This window comes from Magallana gigas, chromosome 4 (genome assembly GCF_963853765.1).
Source record: "Magallana gigas chromosome 4, xbMagGiga1.1, whole genome shotgun sequence".
NCBI lineage: Eukaryota > Metazoa > Mollusca > Bivalvia > Ostreida > Ostreidae > Magallana > Magallana gigas.
Window position 1 is genome coordinate 29,534,174 of NC_088856.1, and position 27,977 is coordinate 29,562,150.

Consider the following 27,977-nt stretch of genomic DNA (forward strand, 5'->3'; position numbering starts at 1 on the left):
GGGAGGTTTTCTGCTTATGGTGACGGAGTTTGGGTATTCGGGGATACATACATGTACAATTTTATCCAATATTTTAGTTCGCTGAAAATCAAATTATGACTAAAACATACAAGTATTCATAAAATACCTTGGAAAATGAGAAGAAAGAGCACACACACAGGATAAAGACGAAAAAGTACACCATTTCTGAACGTCAACTTCTACGTCATAAATAATATGACGTCACAAAATACCGCCATTTGAAAACACATTGCACACTACATTTCAACTAAGCTGACTCGACATATTTTCTTTGATCTGTTTCAAGTTTCCTCTATATTGTGAACGGAAATATCTCTATTGTATCGCCATTGTCATTTGTTTGCCTGATCGACATTCAATACAATACACATGTACATGTTTCGTATGCTGAACTTTCTTTTTTTTTTTTTGTGATACTTAACATTTTGTCATTAAGTCGAAAACTTTAAATTATATCATAACGTTATAGTATCTCCAAAATATATTGTTCCCAATGTCGTTTATGTTTGTATGCGCGGATCCAGAATTTTTTTTCTCCCAAAGCGGGTCCAAAGGAATGATTTGTTTGCCGATGGAGGGGTGTATATACAATTTCTGTGACCACCGTTTAATTTGCAGCGAACTGTCTTCAGATGTATAATGTCATGCAAGTAAGAATTGAATTTTAAAACAAATGCATACAAACACACACAAAAACAAATTCATTTACTTTTTTAATTTTCATAATAATAAAAAAAACACTATTTTTTTAACAGTACATGTACATGGATAAAAATGATAACAAAGTTACACAAAGAAAAAAACTTTTCATAGGATAATTAAAAGTAAAACTAAAAGTGATATGCTGCTTATTCCATCCACTTATTATAATTCATAATGTATGTCAGTAAAAATATAAAATAAAACAAAAAATATTCTTGTTCAAGCATGGGTTCAAGCATTCTTTCTACAACATACGATATGATAAGGTTTGATTATAAAACTATTCTCAAGATATAAGTGTGTTAAAGAACCCATCCTAGCTTTTCTGTTACTCAACTGAATTAAATGTACTAATCTAGTCTAGCTTCACAGTCCAAATGTAATACTATATATATTAGGAGCAGTAACAGGTACTTGATTTTTGAATTGAACAGGTACTTAATTTTTACTTGAGTAAAATTACAAAACTTATCATGAAGAGCAATTATTTCAAAATGATTTAAATTGGAAATTTTAACATGATGTAAAGAATATTCATCATAGATCTGTTCTATGTTAGGTATATTTGAACAAAAAAATTCATTAGAGCACATTAATACTGAAAAAGAAGGCACAGAGATCCACATATTTCTAAACAGCAGCACTATACGCATTGGGAGTAACTATTAACCATTATATGAATGACAAGATTCATGTAAAGAAGGAAAGATCTGACCTAATTTTAGAGATGATGAGAAGATTATCCATTTATACATTTCATGTGCAATCCATTTACATATATTCATTTGTTAATTATTGCACTTAAATACACTATTGCATTTCACAACAGTACCATAATATTGCCCCCTTGATCTTTTCTAAGATATTTTATCTGCAGAGATCCAAAGTAAATGATCTTGCTAGTGATGAACCTCTTGTCAAATACAAGTAATGCTGTTCATTCTAAAAAAAAAAAAATAATAATTACCCTGCTCATTTCAAAATGTTGAAATTACATCAGAACAATTAACACTAACTAGCAGCATGCAAAATTTACATATGATGAGCAATGCAATTACTCAAAAACACTAGGAATAAAATGCCAGTAGTTATACATGTAACTGTAAGGTATAACTGGGTATTTGTACAATGTAACACCCATAAGTTGGTTAAAATATAGTTAAAATCAGATTCAATTCAATATACAAGTATACAGGAAAATTAAGTCTTCACAGGTAAAAAAAAAAAAAAATCATGTAAAAAGTTCAAGTATCAATTTTAAAAACAATATTTGAGCATTTTGAAATAAAACGGAAGACTCAGGGTGGAGCGGTGGCGGACAGCTTTGGTTTGATGAAGTGTTGCTTCATGTAGGACAGGAACTGGTCGGGAATTTCGGCAAGGACTTCTTTGGCCAGAGCTGCTTGGCTGAGTGCCATGTCTCCACGGCTGAGGAAGTCATTGAATGGAACAAACTGTCAATGAAATTATGGTGTCAGAACAGTTTTGCTTTCTCAAAAGTGAAAACACACTTACTACTTTATGAATAATATTTTTTCAAAAAGATTTTTTTTTTATATATTATCTCTCTACTTGAAAAGATATAAGAAAATAAAGCCAGAGGAGTTCACTTGATCTTTGAAAATTTAAAATTTATCAAAGCAAGATGAGGTTGTGAGACACAACATAGGCGTTGGAACCTCAACGTTTAACAAATACACATGTATAACCATAACCATTATCCTTTCTTCTTTTTTTCTTTTTTTTTTTTTTTGCTTGACACGATTCAAGATTTCTGATAAGTTTAGCACCCCCACTTTCAATCTGGTTCCAATGCCACTGCACCATGACCTCTGACCTTTCATTCGATCAAATGATTTTCACAATTAGCTCTCTTACTCTTACTGTGTGATAAATGATAAATACAGATGCCATGTATAGTTCAAAGCATATGTGTCAGTTTGAATTTCAGGTAGGCAAACAGAGTTAACAGAAAAATATCTGCAGGTACAGTGTATCAAACTCCCCTTATCTTCAATTATCAGAGACATAAAAGAGAAAGAAATAAAACCATTACCTGAACAATGTCTCTCTCCGCATGCACTCCATTGTAAGAAAGCCGTACATCATCACCATCCAAAATGTCCATAGCTGTAACAGAGCAATACAAAAACCGAGATTATAACTTTGTAATTTCTTTTTTCAGTTTTATAATCATTACATAATTATATAATTTTGTTTTTAAAAAAATATGTCTTTTTTTCCCCAACGTGATTTTCAAAATTATATTTTGTAGTATAAAAACATTTATACTGACCTGCTTGTAAAGAGATATTTATTTAGAGATTTTCTTTTTTTTAATCATGACAAAACTTATTACTTTGCCGTTCATGATTGTATTTAATAGCTAGATGGAGTATAAATCTGGACAACTTTGGTGGAAAATAAAATCGAGTAAGACTGCGAAAAAATGCCTACCAGTAAAATCTGCATCGCCAACACCAACTATGATGATGGACATGGGAAGTCTGGAAGCCTTAAACAATGATAAAATAAAATATTTAGTTACAAAGTTATACCCTTGTCTTCAATTTTTACAATCTACATCTACATATATAAAATTATGTATATCCAAAAGGAACATTTGGCTGTCAAGTTATCATTTTAATTTCAAGAAACACTTGATAATTGTGGTGAAAAGTTAAGTCTCAAAAAATACCTAGTAAATGACTACATGTATACCCGATAAGGTCCAATATTCATATAAGCAAATAATGTTCATTCTTGGCTTATAGTACATCATTTGACATTCTACTTTTTCTGATGTATCAAGGCGAAAACACGTCGGAGGAATATGGTAGTGCATGACTCCACAGTATCAACTAATTAAAAATAGAACTTCATTTACTTTGCCTCCTCTCCACTACATTGTGCGTGTACCAGTACATTTATATACTGTGGAATCATTAAATTTCGTGGGGGCCAATTTTCGTCGATTGCTTAAATTTTACAGGTTCGTGGGGACGTAATTTTGTGTATTCTTTTAAATCTACAAAGGAATTATGACTTTATTACCCAAATTTATCAATTCGTGGAGAATGTTATTTCGTGGATGAGAGATACTCATGAATTCCACGAAAATTGAGTCACCACGAAATCTAATGATTCCACAGTATCATTTAGGTATTATTACGCACATGTCAATCCAATGCATTCCAGTTTGCACAAACTACTTTTGATTCAGAATGATATAATCATGTAGGTCAAATTGAAAATAAATGATTACATTAACAATGGCCTGCTGTGTCTGCTGCATGTCAGTGATGATTCCATCGGTGATGATAAGTAAAACAAAATACTGGCTGCCATCTTGAATTGCTGTAGCAAACCTTCAGACGTAAAAAGAACAAAAAATAAATTTTGGAGGGAAAGTGGGTCTTCGTCTTGACAAAAGGAAAGCATATACATGTACATAAAGTATTTCAATAACAAATGAATAATTTTTGTCAGCCTTATAAATGGAGAAACATGTAGGATATAAATGTGGGTTTTTTTTCAACAACTTCTAAAAATACTAAATACCGAAACATTTGGCACCCTCGATTTTGTTTTCGCCCCTTTTTCTTTCGATGTCAGTGGGAAAATTTAATTTAAGACTGGGCAAATTCAAAACAATTTTTGAGTCACTGTGCTTATTATAAAAGCATCTAGACAAATTCAAGATGGGGCAAAACATTACGAAAGTGTAGAAGGGCGTTACAAAACAAGAAGCAAAAGTAGCCACATAATTATACAGTTACTGTAATTGATTTTAACCTGGCAACATGGTTGATCACTGGGGAGAAGTTGGTGGGTCCATACAGCTGTACATTCTTAAGGGAGTTGTAGTACGCCTGTAGAACTCCATCCACACCAGAGCAGAAGGGATTGGAAGGGTTAAAGTTCTGTAAAAAAGAAATGAAACAACATATGTATGATCCAGGGCTAAATACTTTTTTAAGCATCAACTTTTGAAAAATAATCTTATTCAATTTAAGTTATAACAATTGATGATTTCTGTATTTAAACAATCATTTGAAAAAAAAAAAAAACTATTTCAAGACATTATTTAAATTTGGCACATCTTTCATACATTTTCAACATTTATTTTAAGAATTTCAAATACGAGTCAAAATTTAATTATCAGTAATTATAATTTATTAAGATAGATACAAAACATTTGAACGAACTTGCAAAAATATTGGTTTTTGAGCTCTATCATTTCTCGTTCTCTAATTCTGCAACTTAATCCATTTCTCTAATAACAAGAATAGGAAACCCTTTACTATATACACAAAGCTTGGATCTTACCAGAGCAAATTCATGGTGTACGGAACCGTCGCTCATTCTGGCCCCAAAGCCGAGAGCAGGGAACAGCTTGTCACTGACAAAGATATCATTTAATGCTTATGAATCATTTATAGCAAAAGTGAATAAATCATTTTGAAAACGATTCATTTATTTAATACTAAAGCATGACCATGCAGATAATTTTAAACAAAGTTTAAACATATTGTTTATAATTCCCCATCATCCAACTCTCTAACGACCAGAAGTATGTTGATCGATTCCTCACTGCCAAATCTTTGTTCAATGAAAATTATTTGGTCAAATATTAGCTGAAAAGCATAAATATATGCAATTTTTCTTTACCAAATCTTTGAAAAAAAATTCTGAGTCAGTACCTATCTTAATCCCGAAGGGAATAAAATATTCCAAACATTAGCTGAAAAGCATACCCAAAGCATTTTTTTTATCGAAATCTTTATAAAAACAAATTGAACCATTACCTATCATAGTCCTGAATGATATTCCCAACAGCTTGAATGGCTGCCGCATACTGATTTGGGGTTCCGTAGGGGTTCAGGTAATGAAGTGATGAGGAAGAGGTAGGGTTACCATTGGAGGCTGTGAAATCTATGGCTACTGTAAAGTTCATCTCTGTGCTACTGAAACAAAACAGTTCACCTAAGGCTTTAAATTCTTATTCTACACTACAGGATAAGTGATCTTCCAATCAGAATGAAATTCAATACAATTGCAACTATGTCACATGTTATGTCAAAGAAAAATTATTATCATGTATTCTAGTGATGTGCTTTGTCAAAGAAAATTATAATTAGGTCTTCTTATTGACTCAAGATACTTATTAGACCAAGTTTTAATTGGGTCACAAGAACACAATACCTGGTGCCCACGGCAGGATTTGAACCTGCGGTCTTCAAAAAACTTGCTAAAGACCTACGACCACCGATCCAGGTGCTTCACATTATTTATCAGAGATCACATTTTACCACCTTTCATAGGACTTTGTCAGTCTTTGAGTGCTGGCTAGTTTAACTATACATATAAATGCATGTACATTGTACATATGATAGTAGCCCGCAGGCAGTCTGGCACATATACCTAGTGCTGTAATAGATGCATATAATTATAAAAGTCAGCTGATGAGGAAGATTATGCTAAATTTTGAGTGCATTTATAATTAAAAGCATGTGTACATACATGTATATACATGTGTATGTATGCATTAACTGTTGTCTCATCATAGTTATAAGTAATTCCTTGAATGTGTGTTGGAAATGTAAGAAGAATAATTAATGATTTTTTTTCTTCAAATATATGTGTCCCTCCCCCTTAGGCACTATCAATAGAGTCAAAGTGTTCTTCACAATGTACCGACAAGCAAAGGTTTCTCAAGATATTGTTTAGACGATGTCTTCTTATGTCCTGAGTAGACTGTCCTTTGACCTTGTGACCTCCAAAAATCAATATGGTTCATTAACTTCTGAATCAGTAATAACTGAAATGTGTACCAAGTCTGATGCCTGTCACGCATTGGATTCTCAAGAAATTGAATAGTCATAATCACTTAATCATCCTACGTCTTATCGATAAATGTTCAATCTATAAGTCCTTGACATTAAGACTTCATGACCTAGTATTGAAAAATCCTATGCAAAATGATCTAAAACAGGAAAAAAAACCCAGAATTGGCCATAATTTGCTAATTTTTCAAAACTCATAAAAATGTTTTTCACAAGTTAGTACTTACCCACTTTGTATGTAATCCAAAAACGAACAAACTTGCTCTTTCTTGAAACTCAGTAATGACACCTGTAATTTATTTGAACATAATTTAATGCAATCCTGTACAATAGGATTGGGCACAAGTTCTTACACCCTTATTTACCCTCTCCATTGTATTTAGTAAATAAAGTTCTGTGAAACTCACTGCTCACCAGGATTCGGTTGCACGAACGTCAGTTAAATTAACTCTTAGTTAAAACCGTAACTAGCTGTTAATTTTTTAATGGCAAGTTACATAACTAGGAGTTAATTTTGGGTTGCTCGAAATATTGTTAAGTGTCTATTAGTTAACTAGGATTTAACAGAGCGAACTTAGTTAACTCATCGTTAAAGCCGTCTGCACGCGCGTTTACCCTGCCGTCTGACAGTGACAATGGCGACTAAGCGAGAAAGAAGCAGTAATTGGTCACTGTCAGAAATCAGTATTTTGACTGAATTTTTTGAGAAAAATGAAGATGTTTTGAAGGCAAAGCAAAGCAATTTGATTACTAATTCGCGGAAGAACGCAAAATGGGCAGAGGTGACCGAAATAATAAATGCAGTGGGGATTCAGCGGCGCACGGTTGACCAGGTAAAATTCAAGTGGGGTAACTTGCAGCAAAGTGCCAAGAAAAGTTTCAGCGCTGCACGGAAACAGGCTAAACTCACTGGCGGAGGCCCTCCACCAAAGCCCCCAACCGCGGCTGAAGAGAAAATCATCGATATGATGAAAGATCGACCTAATTTCAGCGGCATTGTTGGGGGCTTCGAGTCCTCAATGCCCGCCACAACAGGTATGACACAATGTGGGTTTTTGACCGATAAATTAATAAATTAATGCAAATCCTTGAAATAAAACAATTATCAATTTTACTGGAAAATTTCACCGATGACTGAGATTGTATGGTTTGTTTACATTGTCGTCTGACAAACACCTCACAAATTGATGACGTCAATTATGGGTACACATTGATGATTGAAATTACAGGGGATTCCCCGAATGCAGACAAGCTTAAAACTTGTGATTAATACATATACCAGTTCTTACCTTATATTAAGTACTTGTACAAGGATGATACTTATAAACTGGCACATGTTTCTTTCACCACAATGATATTCAAAGCTATCGTGTCCATATTCGCTTTTCTGTGCAAAAACACCTAACGTTATAACAAGCAATAACATAATCTATGACTTGTTATTTAAAGTTTGGATTTCACAAATGTCAATCAATCATATCCTTCATTAAATCACATAAAAACTATAGGCCTAATACTTTCTTTACATACATTACGTTTCTTTAACATACAAAAGTTGATACTCACATCACGCACCATTCATTCAAACCATCTGGGTTAGCCCCCCTACTTCATTTAAGAAAATGACGTCAATATTGGGGTGCAAAATAGGTTGTTTTTATATTTTATACATTATTCTTTTTTCAGCTTTCATTTAAAGTAAAAACACACGTATCATCGTTTTTGAAAGGGGGGGGGGGGCGGGGGACTAATCCAAAAAATCTTGAAAAGCAAACAAAAAAAGGGAAAAAGATTACTTTACAAAATCCTGACAACCAATATCCGTGGAAGTGGGGGGGGGGGGGGGAGTTTACCTTTATCTTCAATTTCGCTGTGTATTTCCTTTTTATCATTTCAATATTTTACATGGTCCCATAAAAAGGGGGGGGGGGGGGGCAACTCCATGTTAATTCAGTTTTTTTGTATAAAAATTTAAGAAAAATCTTTGCTGCGCAAAAATGTAGCGCCCCCCCCCCCCTCCCCGATGCTAGGTGCCTGCAAAATCTTTTATCAGTTTTATCAATTTATTTATCAATAATTTATCAATCGGTAACTGTGTTTGAAAATTAATCACTTACAATCTCGTACACTAAACGTAAAAAAGTTTAAAAAGTTAAATAAAGTGTTTTATATTTTGTATAATATTAAGGGTTATGTCTGATTATATTATGAACAGTTTTTTTCTTACTCTTAAAGTTGTAGCATTACTCTATTATTATAATTTTATAAATTTCTTTCTGTAGGGGTTTTAAAGGATGCTGAGTTAGATGCTCCCGGTACCTCTTCCTCTTTGGAATACGAAGAAAGTCCGCAGGCAACTGAAACCGAAGCTGTTGAAGACGTTCCTGAAGTCGAAAATTTCGAGTGTGTTTCACGATTTTTTTATTTACTATTTTCCATTTCACATTATTGGAATTTTTTGTTGAAAAAATATATTGTTTGGCACAAAGAATCGAAACGTTCTTCATTAATTGATTGTGAAAGATGAATTGTGCATATTTGACAAAATTAAACCCCTTATATAAAATACATACAAATGATTATAGTTGATGGAAAAAATGATTTTTTAATGTTTTGATATACACTTGTATAATATGATATTTTATTCGTACGTTTTAAAAAAAAATGTTTAGTGTTTGCGCCATATATCTGTTTTCTTTTTGTATTTAATAGCAATACCAATCAAATTGTAATACTTCCTTCTATGCACAGTGCGGAAAAGGAAAAGGAATCAGAGTTGGGGACCAAGGCCTGCACTTTAAATGAACCCTCAGTATCGGATTCTCGACCCAAGAAACGAAAGAAAATTTCAATGATTGATGAATTGCAAAGAATGCAGTATGAGGTAACAAAATAAATCAAATTCTTGCATAAAATATTAAAGGAATCAACAATTTTGTTCGTGCATGGATTCAAAGAATATCAGAATAGTTTCCTACACAGATAAATACCGGCATGTTCTAAGCAGGTTTAATATTGATTTCATTTATTTAAGGTTTTATGTTGTCAAAAGACACACATCGGACTCAAGAATGCGAAGATTCAGAAGGACATTGAGCGGTCAGAACTTGAAACTGAAAACTTGAGGCTGCGGAATGCCAAGTTGACCCATGAAATTGAGCTCTTAAAACAAAATCTTGCGCAAAATGAAAATGCCTTGCTTGCATTGCAAGCTTTATCTGATGAGTAAAAAAATTATGAATTAAATAAGTACACAGGTCATGTGTTAAAATGTAATTGTTTGTAGGTTTTTATTTTTATTTGTTACGTTAGAAATATGTTCTTGTAATGAAGTTCCTGACTGCCCTGCCATCCTCCGGTCCTTGATAATTTAATTGCCCAGCGGCATTATCCTGTTGAGGATTACCATCCTCCATCTCTTCCTTTAAACTCAGTGCAATGTTGTGTAGAACTGCACAAGCGCCAATGATTCTACAGACTTTCGCGGGCTTCATTCTAACCTCACTATGCAACACATGAAATCTTCGTTTCCACCAACCAAACACCCTCTCGATAGTGTTGCGCGTGCGACAATGGGCCGAGTTATAGCCCTCCTGAGAGGCGTTCGATGGATGAAGATACGGTGTTAACAGAAATCTGGAACAAGCATACCCGCTGTCACCTAGCAAATACCCATCGTCTACTCCTCGATGATGACTTTCGAGGTATGCGCTGACTTCTGACGCCCGAAAAATGTGGCTGTCATGCGTACTACCAGGCCAGTGGGCATCAACATTAATGAATTTCCCTATAAATTATAATATCTTACAAAGTCATATTATAATATACTGACTTTTTCCATATAATATTGTTTCCTTAAAAACAGTTCAGAATTAAGCTTCAGTAATTAGTGGAAATATATACTAGACTATAATCAAAATTTAAAATTTTAAAGTAAATTACAATTCTACATACATCTTGTTGTCTTTAATTGTCGTTAAATAAGAATTTATTTATGACAAATTAATATAAATTACATGCAGTGTACACTCAAATTAACACACCGTCATGAGAGCAGATTGCTTGCACATTTATGGAGTGCCATCCTTTCCTGTTCACGTAAGTTGGTTCGTTGTCTGATGGTGCTTGTATTCTCACATGTGTACCATCGATACACCCAAAGACACCCGGGAACCCACCACGCAAATAGAAGTTCTCCTTTGATTTTTTAATTTCCTCTTGCGTAGGCCATTTTAAAAATTGGTCTTTTTTGGTAAGCAGTGCATTTGTTACGTTCTCCACGGCTCGGCTCACCGTACTTTTATCATAGCCCATGGTGTCCCCTATCACTTCCATAAAACTCCCAGAAGCAAAGAATCGAAGTGCAAGCATCACCTGTATAAGATGATCATGGTAATCTTTCTTCACACAGAATAAAAATATGCTTTTGTAGAAAAAACTTGAGCAATTCCAAAATTTAAGATCGATGTGTTAAGTTTCCGCACATTACATTGTTAGATTAATACTACCAATTGTATCTGAAATTTTACCGCAGATCTTTTTATTATTGTCAGTCGAGAAATACGATTTTTAAAAATAATTTGTAGAGACAAATGGACTGCATAATCCGTGATATATTACGCATATTGGGAAAATTAAACAAGAAAAAAGTGTGTTACAACTCATTTTTTTTTAATTTAAAATCAATTGAAAGGGGGGGGGGGGGGCATGCCCCGAGTGTCTGTGATTTAAGAGGACTCGATGGTCGTGGCCAGTTAAAGAAGAACTCTATAAAAATATAGGGAAATACACAACTTTAAAAGGTGAATTATACGGATAATTTCTTTACACAACAATAGTTAAAATCTTAAAATTTAGGTAAATTTCGGTAGATCTTAATTTGTTGACCGCCCAGCCACCTTAACATTTCATTGTGTGTAAATTTTATTTTATTTTTCGTTTCGTACTCAACTAAAGCTAGTAGAATGCAATACTATGGTTGATAAACAATCATAAGAAATCAGTTAATAAAAATATATAGTACACAACATGATTCATATGAGGTTTTCCGTCTGTAGTTCGAAAAGCCCTATGTTCAGCCCAATTTTCATATAAGAAATAAATAAGCGTAATTATTCAAGTACATCTAAGAAACTACTCGAACAGTTTGCCATGCGAAATTACATATCGTGGAGGAGTTTAAAATGATTACTAATAGTTAATATCAATTCCCGTTCATACTTCATTATTTTGATTTTTAATGATCGGCATAACACATGTACATAAACATTACTTATCACGTTTTCATACCAATATTTTCTACAACTTTTTTTCCAGGAGATTTCAGAATATTACAAAAAATTTATAGTAAAAATGCACAGGCGTTATATGTATTTTTCTAGTAATAAAAATGAACACCCTCTATCTATCAGGTAAATGGTATAAATGTCTACCTTATATTTACATGGTTTTGAAATTTTGAGAAAACGTATAATATCAGGATCCCGTGAAAAAAATAAAGGGCACTTATTTTATGACGTCAAAGTAAAAATGACGTCATATTCGACGTTCGTTTAGAGAAAAAAGTAAAACAACATAGCATACATACATGCAAATACATCATATTTATATATATATATATGTTTTGAAGAAATATACTATACACATATTGCAATACTTGTAGCTCTCTAAAACAATTTTTAAGACATACAGTTTTGTACTTTTTTAATTCAATGAGAGAAAGAGAGAGAGGGGGAGGGGGTATTTCGTAAACATGTAACGTGTTATGATTACTTAGCCTATCCATGAAATAAAAATAAAATAAAATAGATATACCCGTATGACATACCTGCGTTTCCACGGCAATTGACTGGCTTCTTTTAGTAGCCCTTTGTAGGTCATCACGCAGCAGGTTTGCGATAAACAGAATTGATTCTCGTTTGAAACGAAACCTGGATCGGATTTGATCGTCACTTAAATCGTTCATCTCTATTCTCTGCCTGTATACTCTCTCTTTTCTTCCAGCAAACAAATTACCAAACAACAACAAGTTCGCCATTTTGATTTTAATGCTTAGTTAAATATTTAATGTACCTATGTAACCTGAGTTAAATCTGTAAGTTAAATTAGATACTTAACTAAGCTTTAACAGCTTGTTAACTTTTGAGCAACCCGTTTAACTCGCCGTTAATTTTAACGTCACGTTAACGTCAAGTTAACGGCTAGTTAAATTTAACTGACGTTCGTGCAACTACTATCGATTTCACATACACACATGAATTCAACTTATCTGCAGCAGAGGAATAAATAACAGTTATATTAAATCTTACTTGTCTTGTACATGCATAACTTTTGAATTCTTCTTTAAAACAGCTTGATTATACTAAATTCCTGAGGTTTAGCCTTCTTAAAATTTATTTCATTCATATATGTATATATCTGGCATGTTAAACTGGATTTAAACTGATTTGTGGTGAATAAAATTTGTGAACAAGATGTAGATTATCTCAAAATTAAGATGCCAGAGACAATTGGGATTGGTTCATGACAAGAAATATCAACGTTGATGAGTCTTTTGTGAACCTCATGCATGAAAATTTCTCACACACGCATAAAAGTTAGGTTACAGTAATTAAAAGAGATTTCATGTCATTTCTATTGACAATGCGGCTTGCTCTTTTCCTTGCTTTTTTAATTACCTCTCCTGAGTCTTTATATTTCTTTTTCTTTGCCTGTTTCTTAGGATTTATGACCTGATAAAAGAAAGGAAAATGATTGCTTGGATCTGCATTTCATAATTAGGACAGATATGGTTTTGCAAATTGTGCAACAGGGATATTTACATTGGTGTTCAGCATTAAGAATTCATTAAAAGAGATTTAAAGAAGCAACATACATTAACCCGTACAGTATACAGGGTTATTTTTGCCCCTTGTAATTTTTGCCCTTCTACACTTGCCCCGTATTTGAATTTGCCCAGACACCGTTGTGTTTAAAGGAAAATAATTAAAGGCATCGGAATTTGCCCAGTTTTAAATTCACCCGATGACAACAAGGGCGAAAGGGGTGTAAAAAAAAATGGGAGAGAATATTTCCCTGTATACAGTACATCAATATGAGCTACATGTAACTTTGTGAGAAAAAAATTTTAGCCTTTTTAAACTATGATAAAAAAAAGTTCCATACAAGTCTTATGAAATCAAAGAAAATGATAAAGTCACTCACATGATATATATTAGATGAGCACGGTCCTCTTGACAATTCTCGTAGATTTGTTGTAAATTCTCCTATGAAATCATGCCTAGATGGAAACAACAAAATATGTCTCTCTTACTCACACACTTACATTATATACATGATCAGATAAAAAAGGTCATTGAGATTTCATGTGCACAAGTTAGCTAGAAGATACATGTACACATGTGTCAACTCCGAACAGATAAGTTTGTACAATTGTTTAGAATATATTTTTTAAATAGCCTCTCTCTCTCTCTCTCTCTCTCTCTCTCTCTGTGATATCAAGCTCTCTCTCTCTCTCTCTCTCTCTCTCTCTCTGTGATATCAAGCTCTCTCTCTCTCTCTCTCTCTCTCTCTCTCTCTCTCTCTCTCTCTCTTCTCTCTCTCTCTCTGTGATATCAAGCTTTTGTTTTATAATTACATGTGTTCCTGCTTTTAATCACAGTGTCCCTAGTTCAAAGAACATCAAATTAAGGAATTTGACAATACAATATACATGGACAAACTACCCACCCTCCATCACTGTCCCAGTCAAAACATTCAAACTTGATGCTCCTGAAATGAAAACACATCATAAGAAAACATGTAATTCTATAATATTTTCCAAATCACAAAATGTTGATTTGGCTCACAATTTCAAGGTCAAGGTCTTTCTTCTCAAACTATTATAGTTACACAATCAGCATAGCTTATTTTAAAAATAAATATTCAACTTTACGAAACATTATTAGGGTCAAGGTCTCTCTTACCTATCATAATCACCATTACACAATGACCTTGCAGTGATCATGAAAGGTCGCCAGGTTGGGTTCAAGGTCTTCATCACGACCTCTGTTCTGTGTACCACTGTGTAACTGGAAAAGAAACCAAAAAGAATGTTTATACATGTACAGAGAGTATAAAGCTAGAATTTATTTTTAAATCAAATCTAAGATTAAAGTAAATGAAAAGATTTATGCATAGCTCTGAATGGTAGATCCAAAAACAAACATGTTTTACAGATCATCATCCATCATTTTAATCAATGCTTAAACTAACAATGTTTCACCTTCAGATGTATTCATAATGCAATAAATACAACTGCTCTAAGACTTATAAAAATTTCAAGAAAAAAATTAACTAAACATCATAATGCAAACATATAAAGAAAAATATATGTATGGTTTACTGTGAACATGATGTTATAAAGAGCAATTATTCTGACAGCACATTGGACGATGTGTCTTTTATGTCATTATGAACTGCAATACTTATTATCAGTTAATATGACATATATTTAATAATGCATTTTATGTACGACGGTATTAACCTGCCATCCTCATTGACTCTGGATATCTGGAGGTAAGGGTCAGACTTCCCAAAGAAATCTTTCTTATCCAGATGACTGGCTCGAAAGTGGAGAGTTACCTCCTCCTGAAAGAGCAAATGTTACTGTATAATTAACTAATTTACTCGATTACATGTGTCTTTGTAACATTTTCTTTAACTAAAATTCAGCATTAGGCATCAATATTTGAAAAAGCTTTTGACCATTGGATATAAATTTTGTAAATTCAACTTTACTCAGCAATTATTATAGATGATTGAGAAAGATTATATATAATTATATATGTACTTTTACTTTTATTAGGGTACAATGTGCTTTTGACAGGAAAGATAACTCTCACTTGTCACAGAAATGAATGATAAAATACTTAATACATGTATATAACATCTTTTAATTAATTTAATTGTGTTTTGTGGGATATATACTAATTTTGATACAATTTTGCCCAATAAGTTTTACATAAATTGTGTTCATTTTGTGTCATATCAACTAAAAATGCATAATTCAATGTCAAGATCTAAACAAATGATGCTCTGAATGTTTTGGAATTTTGGATAGGATGCATGCTCATTTGATATAGTTCTCTACACTTTACACCAATCAACAAACCTTGCATTTGTTGAGCTCCTCCGCTCGGACTGCAAAACAGACAAGCATACACACAAAGTCAGTCAACAAGTACATGTAGTATAATTACAGCTATTAAGCAAAAACTTGACACAATCACACATGGTCAGTGCTTTGCAGCAATATAATTACGTCATACAAGGTCTGGTACCTTAAAAGCAAAACAGATTTTTACACAAAACTTATCTACCCATACTTTTTCTGCATTACCCAAAAATTGCACACTTCATGAGTTATCAGGAACCTGGTGTTAACTCTCATCTTAATATTTTATTTTCAGTTTACTTATCAACTAGTTGAGCTAATTGAAGCTAATTGAAATTTTCTCTGTTAACTTTCACGAATAATTCATGCTCTTTCATTTAATTTTTTTTTTTTTTATACTTTCATGAAGGAATTCGAAATGAAAGTTATATGAATAACAAAATCTTCATTTAGGTATCTTCAAAACTAACAAGTTCCTCTTTTCCCAGCCATCATTTTAAAATCATAAATACTGAATTCATGAAACAAAGATAAACTCATAAAGTTATCTAATATTGGTCATTTAACACGTCATATTAACCTCTCTACTTTAAGATGGTTTCAAGTCTAAATATGTTGTTGTATTAAATTACATCTATTTTCTGTTCAAAACTGGGGGGGGGGGGGGGGTGTTCTTGTTTTTCATTTTAAAAGTTTAAATGAGTTTCCTGTTTGCTAGAAAAGCCTGAACACTCTATTGTGAATAGAACAAACATTCTGGAGTTTTCATTTTATTTTACACATATATAATATTACATGTAGCTTAAAAACACATCATATACTGAGAGATTTGGTGCTTAGTGATAAATAATTAAGAGTGGCTCAAATGTAGAAAATAGTCTTAAATGTTATATGTTTAATATTAACCTTTTAAGCTAACATTTCCCAAAGAATGTAAAATCTTTAAAAAAAACAACAACTTGATATCTGACATGTCCATCTACAAGGTATTAAAGGCTCAAAGCCTAACTAGGATAAACTAAGCAGCAGACTATGATGCAAGACCTATAGGTGAAACTTTATACCGTATACAGTAGGAAAATCGCTTGCGTACATGTATTTTCCACATCATTGTTCTATATGATTGTACATGTATTGGCATACAAGACTTAGTTAAATAAATCTAAAACTACCGATTGTTTATTACAAATAAAAATATGAAAAAAAACAAACTTCAGAGAAAAGTAAAGACATTTAATTATAATAAGTTTAATATTAATTTTCATTTTCTCTTTCCATGTAAAAAAAAAAAAGGAGGGAGGGGGCTAACAAAGTAGTGTTATAATCCAAATCAGTTTAGCATGCAAATCAAAACTAAACAAAAACAAATTAGGCTAAGAACATTTTAAAAAGCCTTAATTTTGTTCTACTTTCAGAGGAATTTTATCACTTCCTTTCAGGTTATAATTTTCTATAAAGCACAAAAACATAATTCTAAAACCCCAACCCTCCAAATTTCAATAACTTATCGTATAGACCATCCTTTTCCTCCCAAAATAGAATTCATACATTGTTGTCATTGAAGAATTCAAAAAGAATTTACGTCATCAAAACTTACGCAATATGGTTCCATTGCTTCTCCTTGGGCCTCTGAAAATAATAAAAGACCATGTGTTTATGTGATTTCTTTCACAAAAGTGTGAAGGGACCAATAGTAATAGGGCATGAATTATTCATAAAAACAAGAAAATATTTGGTCATGTACATGTGTTTTATGATTATCAATGTGCAGGGCAAGAAACAATGCATTTACCTAGCTGCCGCTATCATAGAAAAGGACAGGCACACCCGGTTTTATGACTTTACATACCCGTACATGTATACCGGCAATGATGGCGTCCTTATTTACCGTATATACGGTAATTTTCGCGATGATCTAATTTTCTGGGGTTTTTTCGCGATCTCTTTTAAATCACAAATAATTGAATACACAGAAAATTTATCCTGTATCATTTTCTATAAGAAACTGTATAAATCGAAAAAATAACTGACGCAAATTAAAAATGTATCAGATTTTCTCCATTTTCAAAAATTTTGTGACACGCGATAAAAAACAGATAAACAGTATTACTTCATCAACTATTTACCGCAAAGGTTTCTCCAATTTTCCCCCAGGAGCTCCAACCAATTCTCCTAAGGTACATTGCAGACTTCCAATAAAATCCTGCAATTGGTTAATATCATTCAAAATCAGTATAGCCAATAAGAATAGCATGAGCACATCCTCACAACGACAGGGGTCCAGAGTCCACTCACTGCAACATGTACTCTTGATTCTGGACCCCTAACATTTTAAGAGCTAGTGCATTTTTTTTTCTTTCTATCAAATTTTTAAGAACATGCAGAGAATCAAAAAAACAAAAAAAAAGAAACTCTTCAGCATAGATCAGAATAAGGTATTTTTAATACATGCATTTAATTCTTTTTTTAAAAAATATTCCTGACTAGTACTTACATGGTTTTTCAAGTTACGAGAAGCAGAATCTACATCATATCTGAAAAAAAAGTTACATCAATGAGTATTTGATGAGTATCATACATGTATATGTCACTATAGAGCATGATGTATGAGTGCAAGTCAAAAACTTCTTTTAAAACTAGATGACCTGTGAAAGATACATCTTATTCATCTTTTTAAAACTTGGTTATACATGTACATCATTTTAAAAATATCATTTTCCATTAAAAATAAATGACGAGAGGGTTAAGTGTCCATGCAGATTAATGGCATCTGGATCTACTTTACCAAGGCCTACTTTAAAAGTGGTACCGCTTTATTTATGCTGGTATATAATATTTTGATACCGTGAAATACATGTACGCGTTTTCTATAGTCAAACATTACGAATGCATTGGGTATTAAATATGCATATCTTTGCCTGATTTACCTCACTAAAATTCTGATTTTTTTCCCATACACACAGGGGTATTTTACACTGTTTTAAGCTCACAGCACAACAACCTGGACTGCATTTTACAAAAAAATACTTTCAGTCTCTGACTCTCATGGAATGGTCTTTGAAAAAAAAATTATATAAAACCATTTATTTACAACTATTTTGAATTTCAATTATTATATTTTACAGCCAATAGAATAAAACATTGATTAATTTGCAATTAAAAGCATTCAAGAATTTGGTCGTAAGTTCTTTAAATTTGTAAAACGCAATCCAGTAGTGAAAATTGTGTAAATAAGCACTTTGACGGTACTCTATATACAGAAGTCATAAAATATAAAATCCACTCACATCTCAAACTTTATGCTCTGTAATTCTTCAAAATAGTAAGTGACAGTAAATTTTGTGGCAAAATCTGGGTTAAGTTGGTTGTCCAGAGTTTCTGTTCTTCCAAGCTGTAAATGAAAATGGGACCATTACTACAATATATATACATTATATATCATTTTGTTTGGTAATGTACGTAATCCACAATTTTCAAGTAAAGTAGATTGGTCTTTTATTCCTTTTTTTTCCACAAGAAGAAATTTGGTATAGATGTTTTAGTCTCATTTTTTTTTTCATTTGTTTTAGTTGGCTTATATTGACAGGTATGCAATAAATCATCCATTTTTTGCTTACATACACAGTAAATATTCCTGGAATGAAAGTTTGAGCAAACGTTGCATTGAAATGGGATATCATGGAGGAATTTTATTATAGTCAGTATAACTGTAAATTTCTTTTTTATGCGAGTACTTAATTCCGCAATTCCACTGTTTTGTATCAGATCACTGGAATATAAAATCACGATCACCATTTACTTTTGTAATTTCCTATAGTTCAAAACTCTCAGAAAAATAAAAGCGAGACTTTAAAATTTAAAATCCGCGAAGGTTGCTTCTCACGATTTTACACAGAAATTAATTCCTCGCATTTAATTAGGAATCTACAGTATACAGATTTTAACATTTTATTGACCACGTTCATGTCAATTTTAGGTTGAATTGGGACTTTCTGGGACCCTGCATCTCTAGTCCATCTTCGTTAGCCAGGGGTTTTCGGTCCACTGGAGCAAAGTGGACCGAAAACCCTTGGCTAGTGAAGATGCTCCAGTCAGGTGCTCAAAATACCATTTTGCTTAAACCCAGGTCAACAGCTACATGTACATGTATATATTTATACATTTTATGGCCCATCTCTGATAAGAATTTGTACTTTACCTCATAGTATGTGTTAGTTTTGATATCCTTCATAAACATTACACACATGGGGTCTGATTTTGATAGGACATCTAGGTCTGCCAAGTGTCTGAAAGTAAACGTAAGATAAAAAAAAAATTACCAAAATATTTAGCTAGAAGATTCCACCCCCACACTCCCAAAAAATAAAAATAAAACCTGCATAGTTTATTTAAACTTTTGAATGTCAAAAGAGAAGAATCAGAAAATTGTCAGACATCGTTTTTTTATGTAAGGCTGTTCAAAATTAATTCCACGTTAAACATAACCCGCGCGCGTAGGTTTAGGCGAAATTGTCGTTTTGAAAAAATAAACAAATCCAGATTTGTAAAAGTCGTCTGGTTCGGGTTTTCATTTAGCGACATAATTCTACATCCTGTTTGAGAGAAGAAGAAAAACATGCTCAAAAACAGCATCGAAGTATTCATTATTCATAATACAAAGAAAATGAGATTCTACGCCACTATCAAAGTAAAAAAAAAATTAAAAAATGATTGATCAACACATGATCGAAGTTGAAAGTAAATATCTTATTTCAAGATTATATGATGTCGGTTGTCAAGTCACAGAGCCTGAACAATGCTGAACCAACTTTTGCCCAAAAACGAGGTTTGTTAGGGTCTTCCGTCTTCAGCGGAAGACTCTCTTATTATTCTATTGTTTCTTTTTCACTTTTCTTATTATTCTTTTGATTCTTTTTTTGTCTTACAAATTTTGTGCAGGCGATTTCTCTAAGATGGCTCATTTGATTTTCTTCAAATTTTGAGGGTTGATGTGTTGGTATCTGAAGTATGTACCGCCGTTTCAATTTTTTGATAATCACTTCCGGTCAGAAGTTATTGTCCGTTTACGATTTTTATAAGTCAATTTTGTCGGCTAGAGATCCAAAAAACGAATAAAGATATAGGGCTGAAATTTTCAGTGAAGATAGACATCCACTTAATCTGTTGCAACATGGTCATAAAATCGTCCGCCGTCACTTCCTGTCGTCACCGGAAGGAAAGATAAAAAATTGGTTTTTTCAACTTTTTGCTTTATATAAATTTTTCTAACGGGTTGATAGAGACTCTTTTACTGATTAAGAATATGTAATTTTTTTTAAAATCGATTGATGCGTTCCCGAGATATTAAGCATCAAATTCCTGAAGCGAGAGTCCGATTAGCTCAGTCGATACAGTGGTGGACATGTGCCCAGGCCACCTGGGTTCAAGCCCTGGGTGCCGAAAAAAAAATTTTCCTAATTTTTTTGGCGTTGATTAACAATTTAGTCTTAAACGTGAAGGATTTTATCTCATTTACTCAAAAACGGACGGAAGACCCACTCGTTGCTCGCAACGAGAACGATCTAGTTGTATATATTTTTTTAAGTAGTCCATCAACAACTAAAATTACTACCCATCTAATTTTTTAAAAAAAATCAAAATGTGTACTTTGAAGTCACGATTTTTGCATTTTTTTTTTTAGATGGGAAAAGCTTAAGCAACTTCTTAGTGTACCAACACTGTACTGAAAAGATATATTCAAAAGACTTAAAAAATTATACCTTTCCCCATAAACTTCAATGTTAACTTCAAGATGTGATAGATTTGTTACTATTTAATATTTGTTCTATTTTAAAGGTGAATAAACCCTAAATCATACTCAGATTTTAGTGTTCAAACTAACAATATTTGATGTTAAATATGACAATTATGGATGTAATACTAGTATCTTGAAGTGAAAGCCAAAGGAGAAAGATGATTGAGCCCAAGTATTATATGCATTAAGTCAGCATAATTTACTGATTAGAGTTCTTTCATGATAAAGACTGCAAATCCCTTACATTTGAAATATATCTACATTTAAAAAAAACATTTTTAATAAGGAATAATAGGAAAGAAGAAGTGGAATACACTTGTAGGGTGGTATAGTTATTTCAAGAACACTGTCTAAAGTTCTTAGTAGTAGGTACAGTGAATCTGACAACACAGCTCTGATATGATAAGTTTTAAAATGTGTCATTATGAAAATGTATGAAATAATGTCCTTATTTTGATTGTAGATAACTTGTGAGTCACATGCGTTGAGCAACTTTTTCCACAAAAGGAAATTTAAAATTTTCCTATGGTTTGCTACGTTTATGGTGATGAAAGTTCATTGGATGTACCACTTAATGTGCTTGCAAGTCACTCCACTTCTCGTCCAGTATACATGATGTACTCACAGAAAGGACATTAACCCAAATTACACAAAAGTATTTGCTTGGAAAATGCAAGAATTAACATGGACTGAATATGTATTATATGACAGTGTTGATGTATTGGTAACTGAATTGGTGACTTTCAATAAATACACATTTGTTTGAAATTTTTGTTTGTTTATTTTTTCCTCCCTCCCTCTTGGTTTTACATTTTCATGTGATGTTAAACGTCGAATTAATTTTAAACAGCCTAAAATAATGCAAGAAAAATAATCATCTTAAATACTCATGTAGGATAGTGAAATTACACCTCTTGGTCAACGCAGTTAGAATAAATACAGACCGAGACTAGCTTTTTTGATTAAGTTCTAATCCTGGAACTGTTGGAAATTTTAAAAATATTTCTCTTTTATTCGCATAAAAAGGTAATGTATATCTATAGATATACATAAATAAATTTGGAAATGTCAGAATAAATTAATTTAAACACTTGTCAATGTAATATTTGCATGTGTGCTTAATTTTTTTCAAAACAACTTACTATGTGAAGTACATGTTATAAACTTGAATTATATTAAAGCTGCTTGGTCCAATTTTTTTGTAATTACAGCATCAAATTTTTTTTCATACAAATCATTTATCTTAGAAAGTTATGGACTTTCTCCTATTTACACCAGCAGAATCAGTCTCCTTTCAAAGTTAGAAATATTCAAAGTAAATGAAAATAATTTCTCTTTGGGCAAACGAAAAAACAAACCAAAATGCATCACGGGAATGTTTAGAAAAGGAAACCGCTTGGTTTCGTCCCCCGAAGGATTGGGGTTATTCAACCAGCATGCTATGCATCGATTGTAATGAAAGCAGACTTTGGAAATATTAGCGAACAAAACGTACACATGTTTATTTGTAATTTGTCTGATCATTTCGACCTTTATTTAAAGCGATGTCAAATTCGTAATACAACCATACCCGTCTCGTCGTCAGGGGTGAAATTTAACATGAGGCGAAATAACGCGGTACCTTTTAATGTCGTTTGTTTTGTTAGCAAATTTTGTACGTATTTTTCTTCATTGAAATTTGGCATAATTGACCGGTAAAACTACTGCAATATCTATTATTATACATATACTAAGCATAGCCATCGTTTAAAAGCGTGCATAAAATTTGATATAAAATCGGACCAAGCAGCTTTAAAAAATTTCCTCTCAGCTCTAAGGGATTTCAAAACAATGTACGTATCAATGAAGAAGGTTGCTTTTTTCTTTTCTTTGATAGAAAAGTTACCTGGTAAGCCGTTTTCAAAGATAGATATACATATTATCATTAAAAGCAAAAATTCATACAAAAAGTATGAATCAGTGATGAAGCAATAGGTACATGTAGATGAAAATATGTACAGATAACTTTGTGCCACTTGTTTATCTAAACTCAAGAAATTGTTTATCAAGATACTAAATAAATATGCAATGACAATAACAACAGAATCTGATTAATTCATCATGTTCATGTAGCTCCAAAGAATAATATTGTAAACACTAAACAAGCTGGACAGTAGAAATCAAATTGTTTTGTGTTAGCATCAAAATACAGAACATATGGTCATGCATCTTCCTCACTGTATTTATAAAGCCGTGTTCAATATAAAAGTGTGTGAAATTTTTTTGTATTTTGCCTACATATAGAACATACCCGCTATTTAATGTGTCTATCTTTAGATATGACTCTTCAGGTGTTATGGGTATTTAAAGGTCCTTTTTATTAATGTAAACCCGCTTTTCTGCAAAACCTTCTTTGTACCTTGTCCATTAATTTGGACCAATAAGTCATACACTTTCCTATCAAAATATACTTATAAATTCACATGATATCAGGGAGGTACATGTATACATGTATGTATCTGGTAGAAGATCTTTTCTTCCAAATAAAAATGTTTCAGATACAAAATTTCAAAATTACATGGTAAGATTATGCATTATAAGAACATATCGAGTCTAAAATATGGCATGTAAAATATCAAAATCGTTAAAGCCAGGAAAACGTCATATTTCGGACTAGTGTATTTTGAATTTATAATCAAGAAGGTAAAACGAAAAATCTTACTTTCGAAATTACATGTACATGTATACAGGTGTATGGGTACAATGTAAATATACCGGTACGACTATTGAACGGAACATACTAAAGACCTGAAATACTAATGACCTGAAAGACCTGAAAGACCTGAAATTTTATATAAAAGATACTTTAATAAGATTTTTGTCAAATAGATTTACTTTGTGGGGGTTTTAATCATATTTCCAGGCATAATTGTGTTCAAAAATATCATAATGACCAGTTATTTGCACAGAAATACGAAAGACCTGAAAATTTGAATTGACCTGAAATTTTCAAAAGACCTGAAATTTTATATAATTGATGTAAATGATACTTTTTATAAGATTTTTGTAAAAAAAAAATTAGTTTGGGCGGGGGGGGGGGGGGGGGGGGGGGGGGGTTTACATCATATTTCCTTGTGTTGAAAAATATCATAATGAGCTGTTATTAGAAGTACGAAAGACCTGAAAATTTGAATTGACCTGAAATTTTCAAATGACCTGAAATTTTATATGATTGATACATTTCTATGTTCTGCGTCAATTTTAATGTCCATTGTTTAGTTTTTATCATATTTCCAAGTATATATGTGTTGAAATATATCATACTGATCATTTATTTACACAGGAATACGAAAGACCTGAAAATTTGAATTGACCTGAAAATTTAGGTTGACCTGAAATTTTGTGTCAATGTTGTTGTGCATGTTTTTTTATTTTATTAAATTGTAGTCAGTGCCGTACAAACAAGCTAACTGAATCTGTAAAGAAGGTGTAATTTTGCCATTGGACATGCTGTCTAGTACATAGATCTGTCCGTCCAGTTTCACGGAGGTTACCAATGAAATTTTCCATTATGGTGAACCTGGACGGCATGTGACATGATGTTATTAAATTTAAGCCCGTACTTCCAGCAACTTGTTTTCTCCTCCCAGATTGGTTTTTTCTGTTGGTTGTGAGCCTTTAATGTCAGGAAACTGCTGTTGTAGAATTTCTTGCTTGGTTAATTAATTATTCTCAATTTTTTCTTTGTGCCTTGATGTCAGCCGGCCTACCCATGTTGGAGATGATAGCTATGTTTTCCAATGTCAGTTTTCTCTTTTTTGCTGTTTTAGCGACTTAAAATATTCTAGATGGAATTACATTTACTTTCTAATTATTTGGGTAATAACAATAAACTTTAATGATTCATTACAACTTTCTTGACTCTATTTGTGATTTCAGTTTGGTTGTGTTTATTTAGAACACACATTGACTAGTCCTGTTAGGTGGCAAACAAAGGGGTTAATCTGTAATTGAGGGGAGGAGGGTATTACACCCCATTCATATTTACCTGTATAGTGTATACACAACTTTAATGAACCGAAACAGTGTATAATTACACATGACTTAATCAAAATTAAACAAGATATTCCATATATCGTTGACTCTTTCTCTTTTGCATTTTCCCTTAGATAATTATAATGGCTTGTTAAATAAGTAAGTGCAGTTTGAATTTAAAAGAAACTTGCAAAAATTCAAGTGACTGTACATATTGCAACATTTCAATCGAAGCATTATAATGGTGTTAGCTCCCCGGGGGACTATCATGTTAGTCTCCTTTCTTTGTAATACCTGGCTGGGAGTTAGGACATAACATACATATACAGTTATATTGCAGTCTTCCCGAATGTCCCGCATTATCTCCTCCCAGAAGCCTCCGAAGGTATGAAAGGAGGTGTATATACATGTGAAAAAAAAGCATTAACCGAAATATGTCAAATCTGACCCCAAACAGTAAAACATATGCAAATCGATGATAGTACAAGTTTTAAACAATATATAAGCAGTTTATTTCAATTTATTCATACATATGCCTTTTAAAACGGAGCATAATTGCGGCTGTGGTTGAGAAAAAAGAATCGAAACATGTAGTATATTTTTTTAAAAACTCATGTCAGCTCAAATTTTCAGGTCAATTCCAACTTTAAAAGGGGATTGCACTTCTGCGTAAATAACCGATAATGTTGCTATTTAATGATATATTTCAACACATATATTCCTGGGAATATGATTAAAAACTCACTAATATACATTAAAATTGACACAGAACATAGAAATGTATCAATTATATATAATTTCAGGTCAGCCCAAATTTTCAGGTCAATTCAAATTTTCAGGTCTTTCGTATTCCTGTGTAAATAATTGATCAGTATGATATATTTTAACACATATACCTGGAAATATGTTCAAAAACTTACAAATATACATTAAAATTGGCACAGAACATAGAAGTGTATGAATTATATAAAATTTCAGGTCATTTGAAATTTTCAGGTCAATTCAAATTTTCAGGTCTTTTGTATTCATGCATAGATAATTGATCAGTATGATATATTTTAACACATATACCTGGAAATATGTTTAAAAACTCACAAATATACATTAAAATTGACACAGAACAGAGAAATGTATCAATTATATACAATTTCAGGTCATTTGAAAATTTCAGGTCAATTCAAATTTTCAGGTCTTTCATATTTCTGTGCAAATAACTGGTCATTATGATATTTTTGAACACAATTATGCCTGGAAATATGATTAAAACCCCCGCAAAGTAATTTTATTTGACAAAAATCTTATTAAAGTATCTTTTATATAAAATTTCAGGTCTTTCAGGTCATTAGTATTTCAGGTCTTTAGTATGTTCCCTATTGAACGTATCCTTTTTTGAGAAATAGGCTAGCGCAGCCTTCATCAATTATCGTTGAAGGCTATGCTTGACCACTTTTCTAACTAGAATAGGTCAGAATTTCAATAATACTTAACTCAGCCCTACCCTTTTCATGAGATAGACTTGAGCTACTAACCTGCACTGAACGCTGATCTCCACCTGAGTAGCGGGAACCACCGCTGTTCCCGCCTGAAATCCCCCTGCGGTTGTCATTTTCCCTCGCCAGTACTTATACAAACAACAAGATCTCAGATAATCATCATAATATAAATTTTTGTCTCTTAGCTAATTTTTGTTGATATTATTTGAATTACGAACCCGATGGATATTTCTGGAGTGTGCCTAACCCGACTAACCCATGTGGGGATTTTGCATCAATGACGGTGAGCCCGATGAGACTGCTGATAATGTAAAACTGATCAATCGCTTCCCTTTAAGTGATAAGGGCTACAATCGATGGTTGTGTTTCCGCGTACCTACTTGACAGACCCTCCCCCTTATATATACATGCTGATGTTTACTGTAGTAGAGACCTTAAGTTAGACACCGTGAACAGGCACGTACATTGTAGCATCGTCAGACTCATCCAAAAAATCTTGACAAGCGAAAAAAAAGGGAAATTTTGAGATTTTCCAAAATCTTCAATCTTCAGAATCCTAATCCGGGGGTGGGGGCTGGCGTATTATGTCTATAACTTCAATTTCACTCCTAATTTCCTTATTTTCATATCAATTTTTTACATACTCCCAAAAAAGTGGGGGGGGGGGGGAGGGGGGGGGACTCCATGATAATTCATTTATTTATATGTAAATTTTAAAAACATTGTTGCTGCGAGCAAAAGTGAGGGGGGCAGGCGCCTCTTCCCCCTCCGATGCTACGTGCCAGGTGAATGAATACATTAAAGAATGGCCATATCCCATGCACTTTCCGTCCGGCTATAAGATTGATACACTCCCTGTAAAACATACAGTAGAACCCAATCTCATTAAGAATAAAAGTAATAAGATAATTTTCGATTTATTTTCAGAATTTGGTATTTATAGGGCCTCGGTT

The 27,977-nt window shown here is 32.7% G+C and overlaps 3 protein-coding genes across 4 annotated transcripts; 1 reads left to right on the plus strand and 2 right to left on the minus strand.

The window, feature by feature from the left end:
* Positions 1-721: 721 nt before the first annotated feature.
* LOC105335062 (copine-8) lies at positions 722-27,205 on the minus strand. Of its 2 annotated transcripts, XM_066081949.1 has the most exons (20): positions 27,061-27,205; positions 19,922-20,009; positions 19,011-19,114; positions 18,218-18,257; positions 17,850-17,926; positions 17,321-17,352; positions 15,721-15,749; positions 15,094-15,197; positions 14,534-14,638; positions 14,298-14,339; positions 13,773-13,848; positions 13,247-13,300; positions 6,797-6,858; positions 5,532-5,690; positions 5,053-5,125; positions 4,519-4,646; positions 3,989-4,091; positions 3,181-3,238; positions 2,780-2,853; positions 722-2,177 (listed from the first exon to the last, which is right to left on the minus strand). In XM_066081949.1, exons 1-20 carry the CDS (start codon positions 27,135-27,137, stop codon positions 2,022-2,024), a joined length of 1,641 nt encoding a protein of 546 aa, XP_065938021.1. In that variant the 5' UTR covers positions 27,138-27,205; the 3' UTR covers positions 722-2,021. The 2 variants fall into 2 exon arrangements, with proteins under 2 accessions (XP_065938021.1, XP_065938020.1); XM_066081948.1 differs by lacking the exons at positions 18,218-18,257; positions 19,011-19,114; positions 19,922-20,009; positions 27,061-27,205 and having other exon boundaries at positions 5,532-5,687; positions 17,850-18,003.
* LOC136274629 (myb/SANT-like DNA-binding domain-containing protein 4) lies at positions 6,984-9,845 on the plus strand. Its single transcript, XM_066081951.1, has 4 exons — positions 6,984-7,604; positions 8,852-8,972; positions 9,282-9,453; positions 9,604-9,845. The coding sequence occupies exons 1-4, from the start codon at positions 7,205-7,207 to the stop codon at positions 9,796-9,798; spliced, it is 888 nt and encodes a 295-aa protein (XP_065938023.1). The 5' UTR covers positions 6,984-7,204; the 3' UTR covers positions 9,799-9,845.
* Positions 9,878-12,775, minus strand: LOC136274628 (putative nuclease HARBI1). The gene is made up of 3 exons (XM_066081950.1): positions 12,397-12,775; positions 10,613-10,943; positions 9,878-10,356 (listed from the first exon to the last, which is right to left on the minus strand). Exons 1-3 carry the CDS (start codon positions 12,604-12,606, stop codon positions 9,878-9,880), a joined length of 1,020 nt encoding a protein of 339 aa, XP_065938022.1. The 5' UTR covers positions 12,607-12,775.
* Positions 27,206-27,977: the final 772 nt, after the last annotated feature.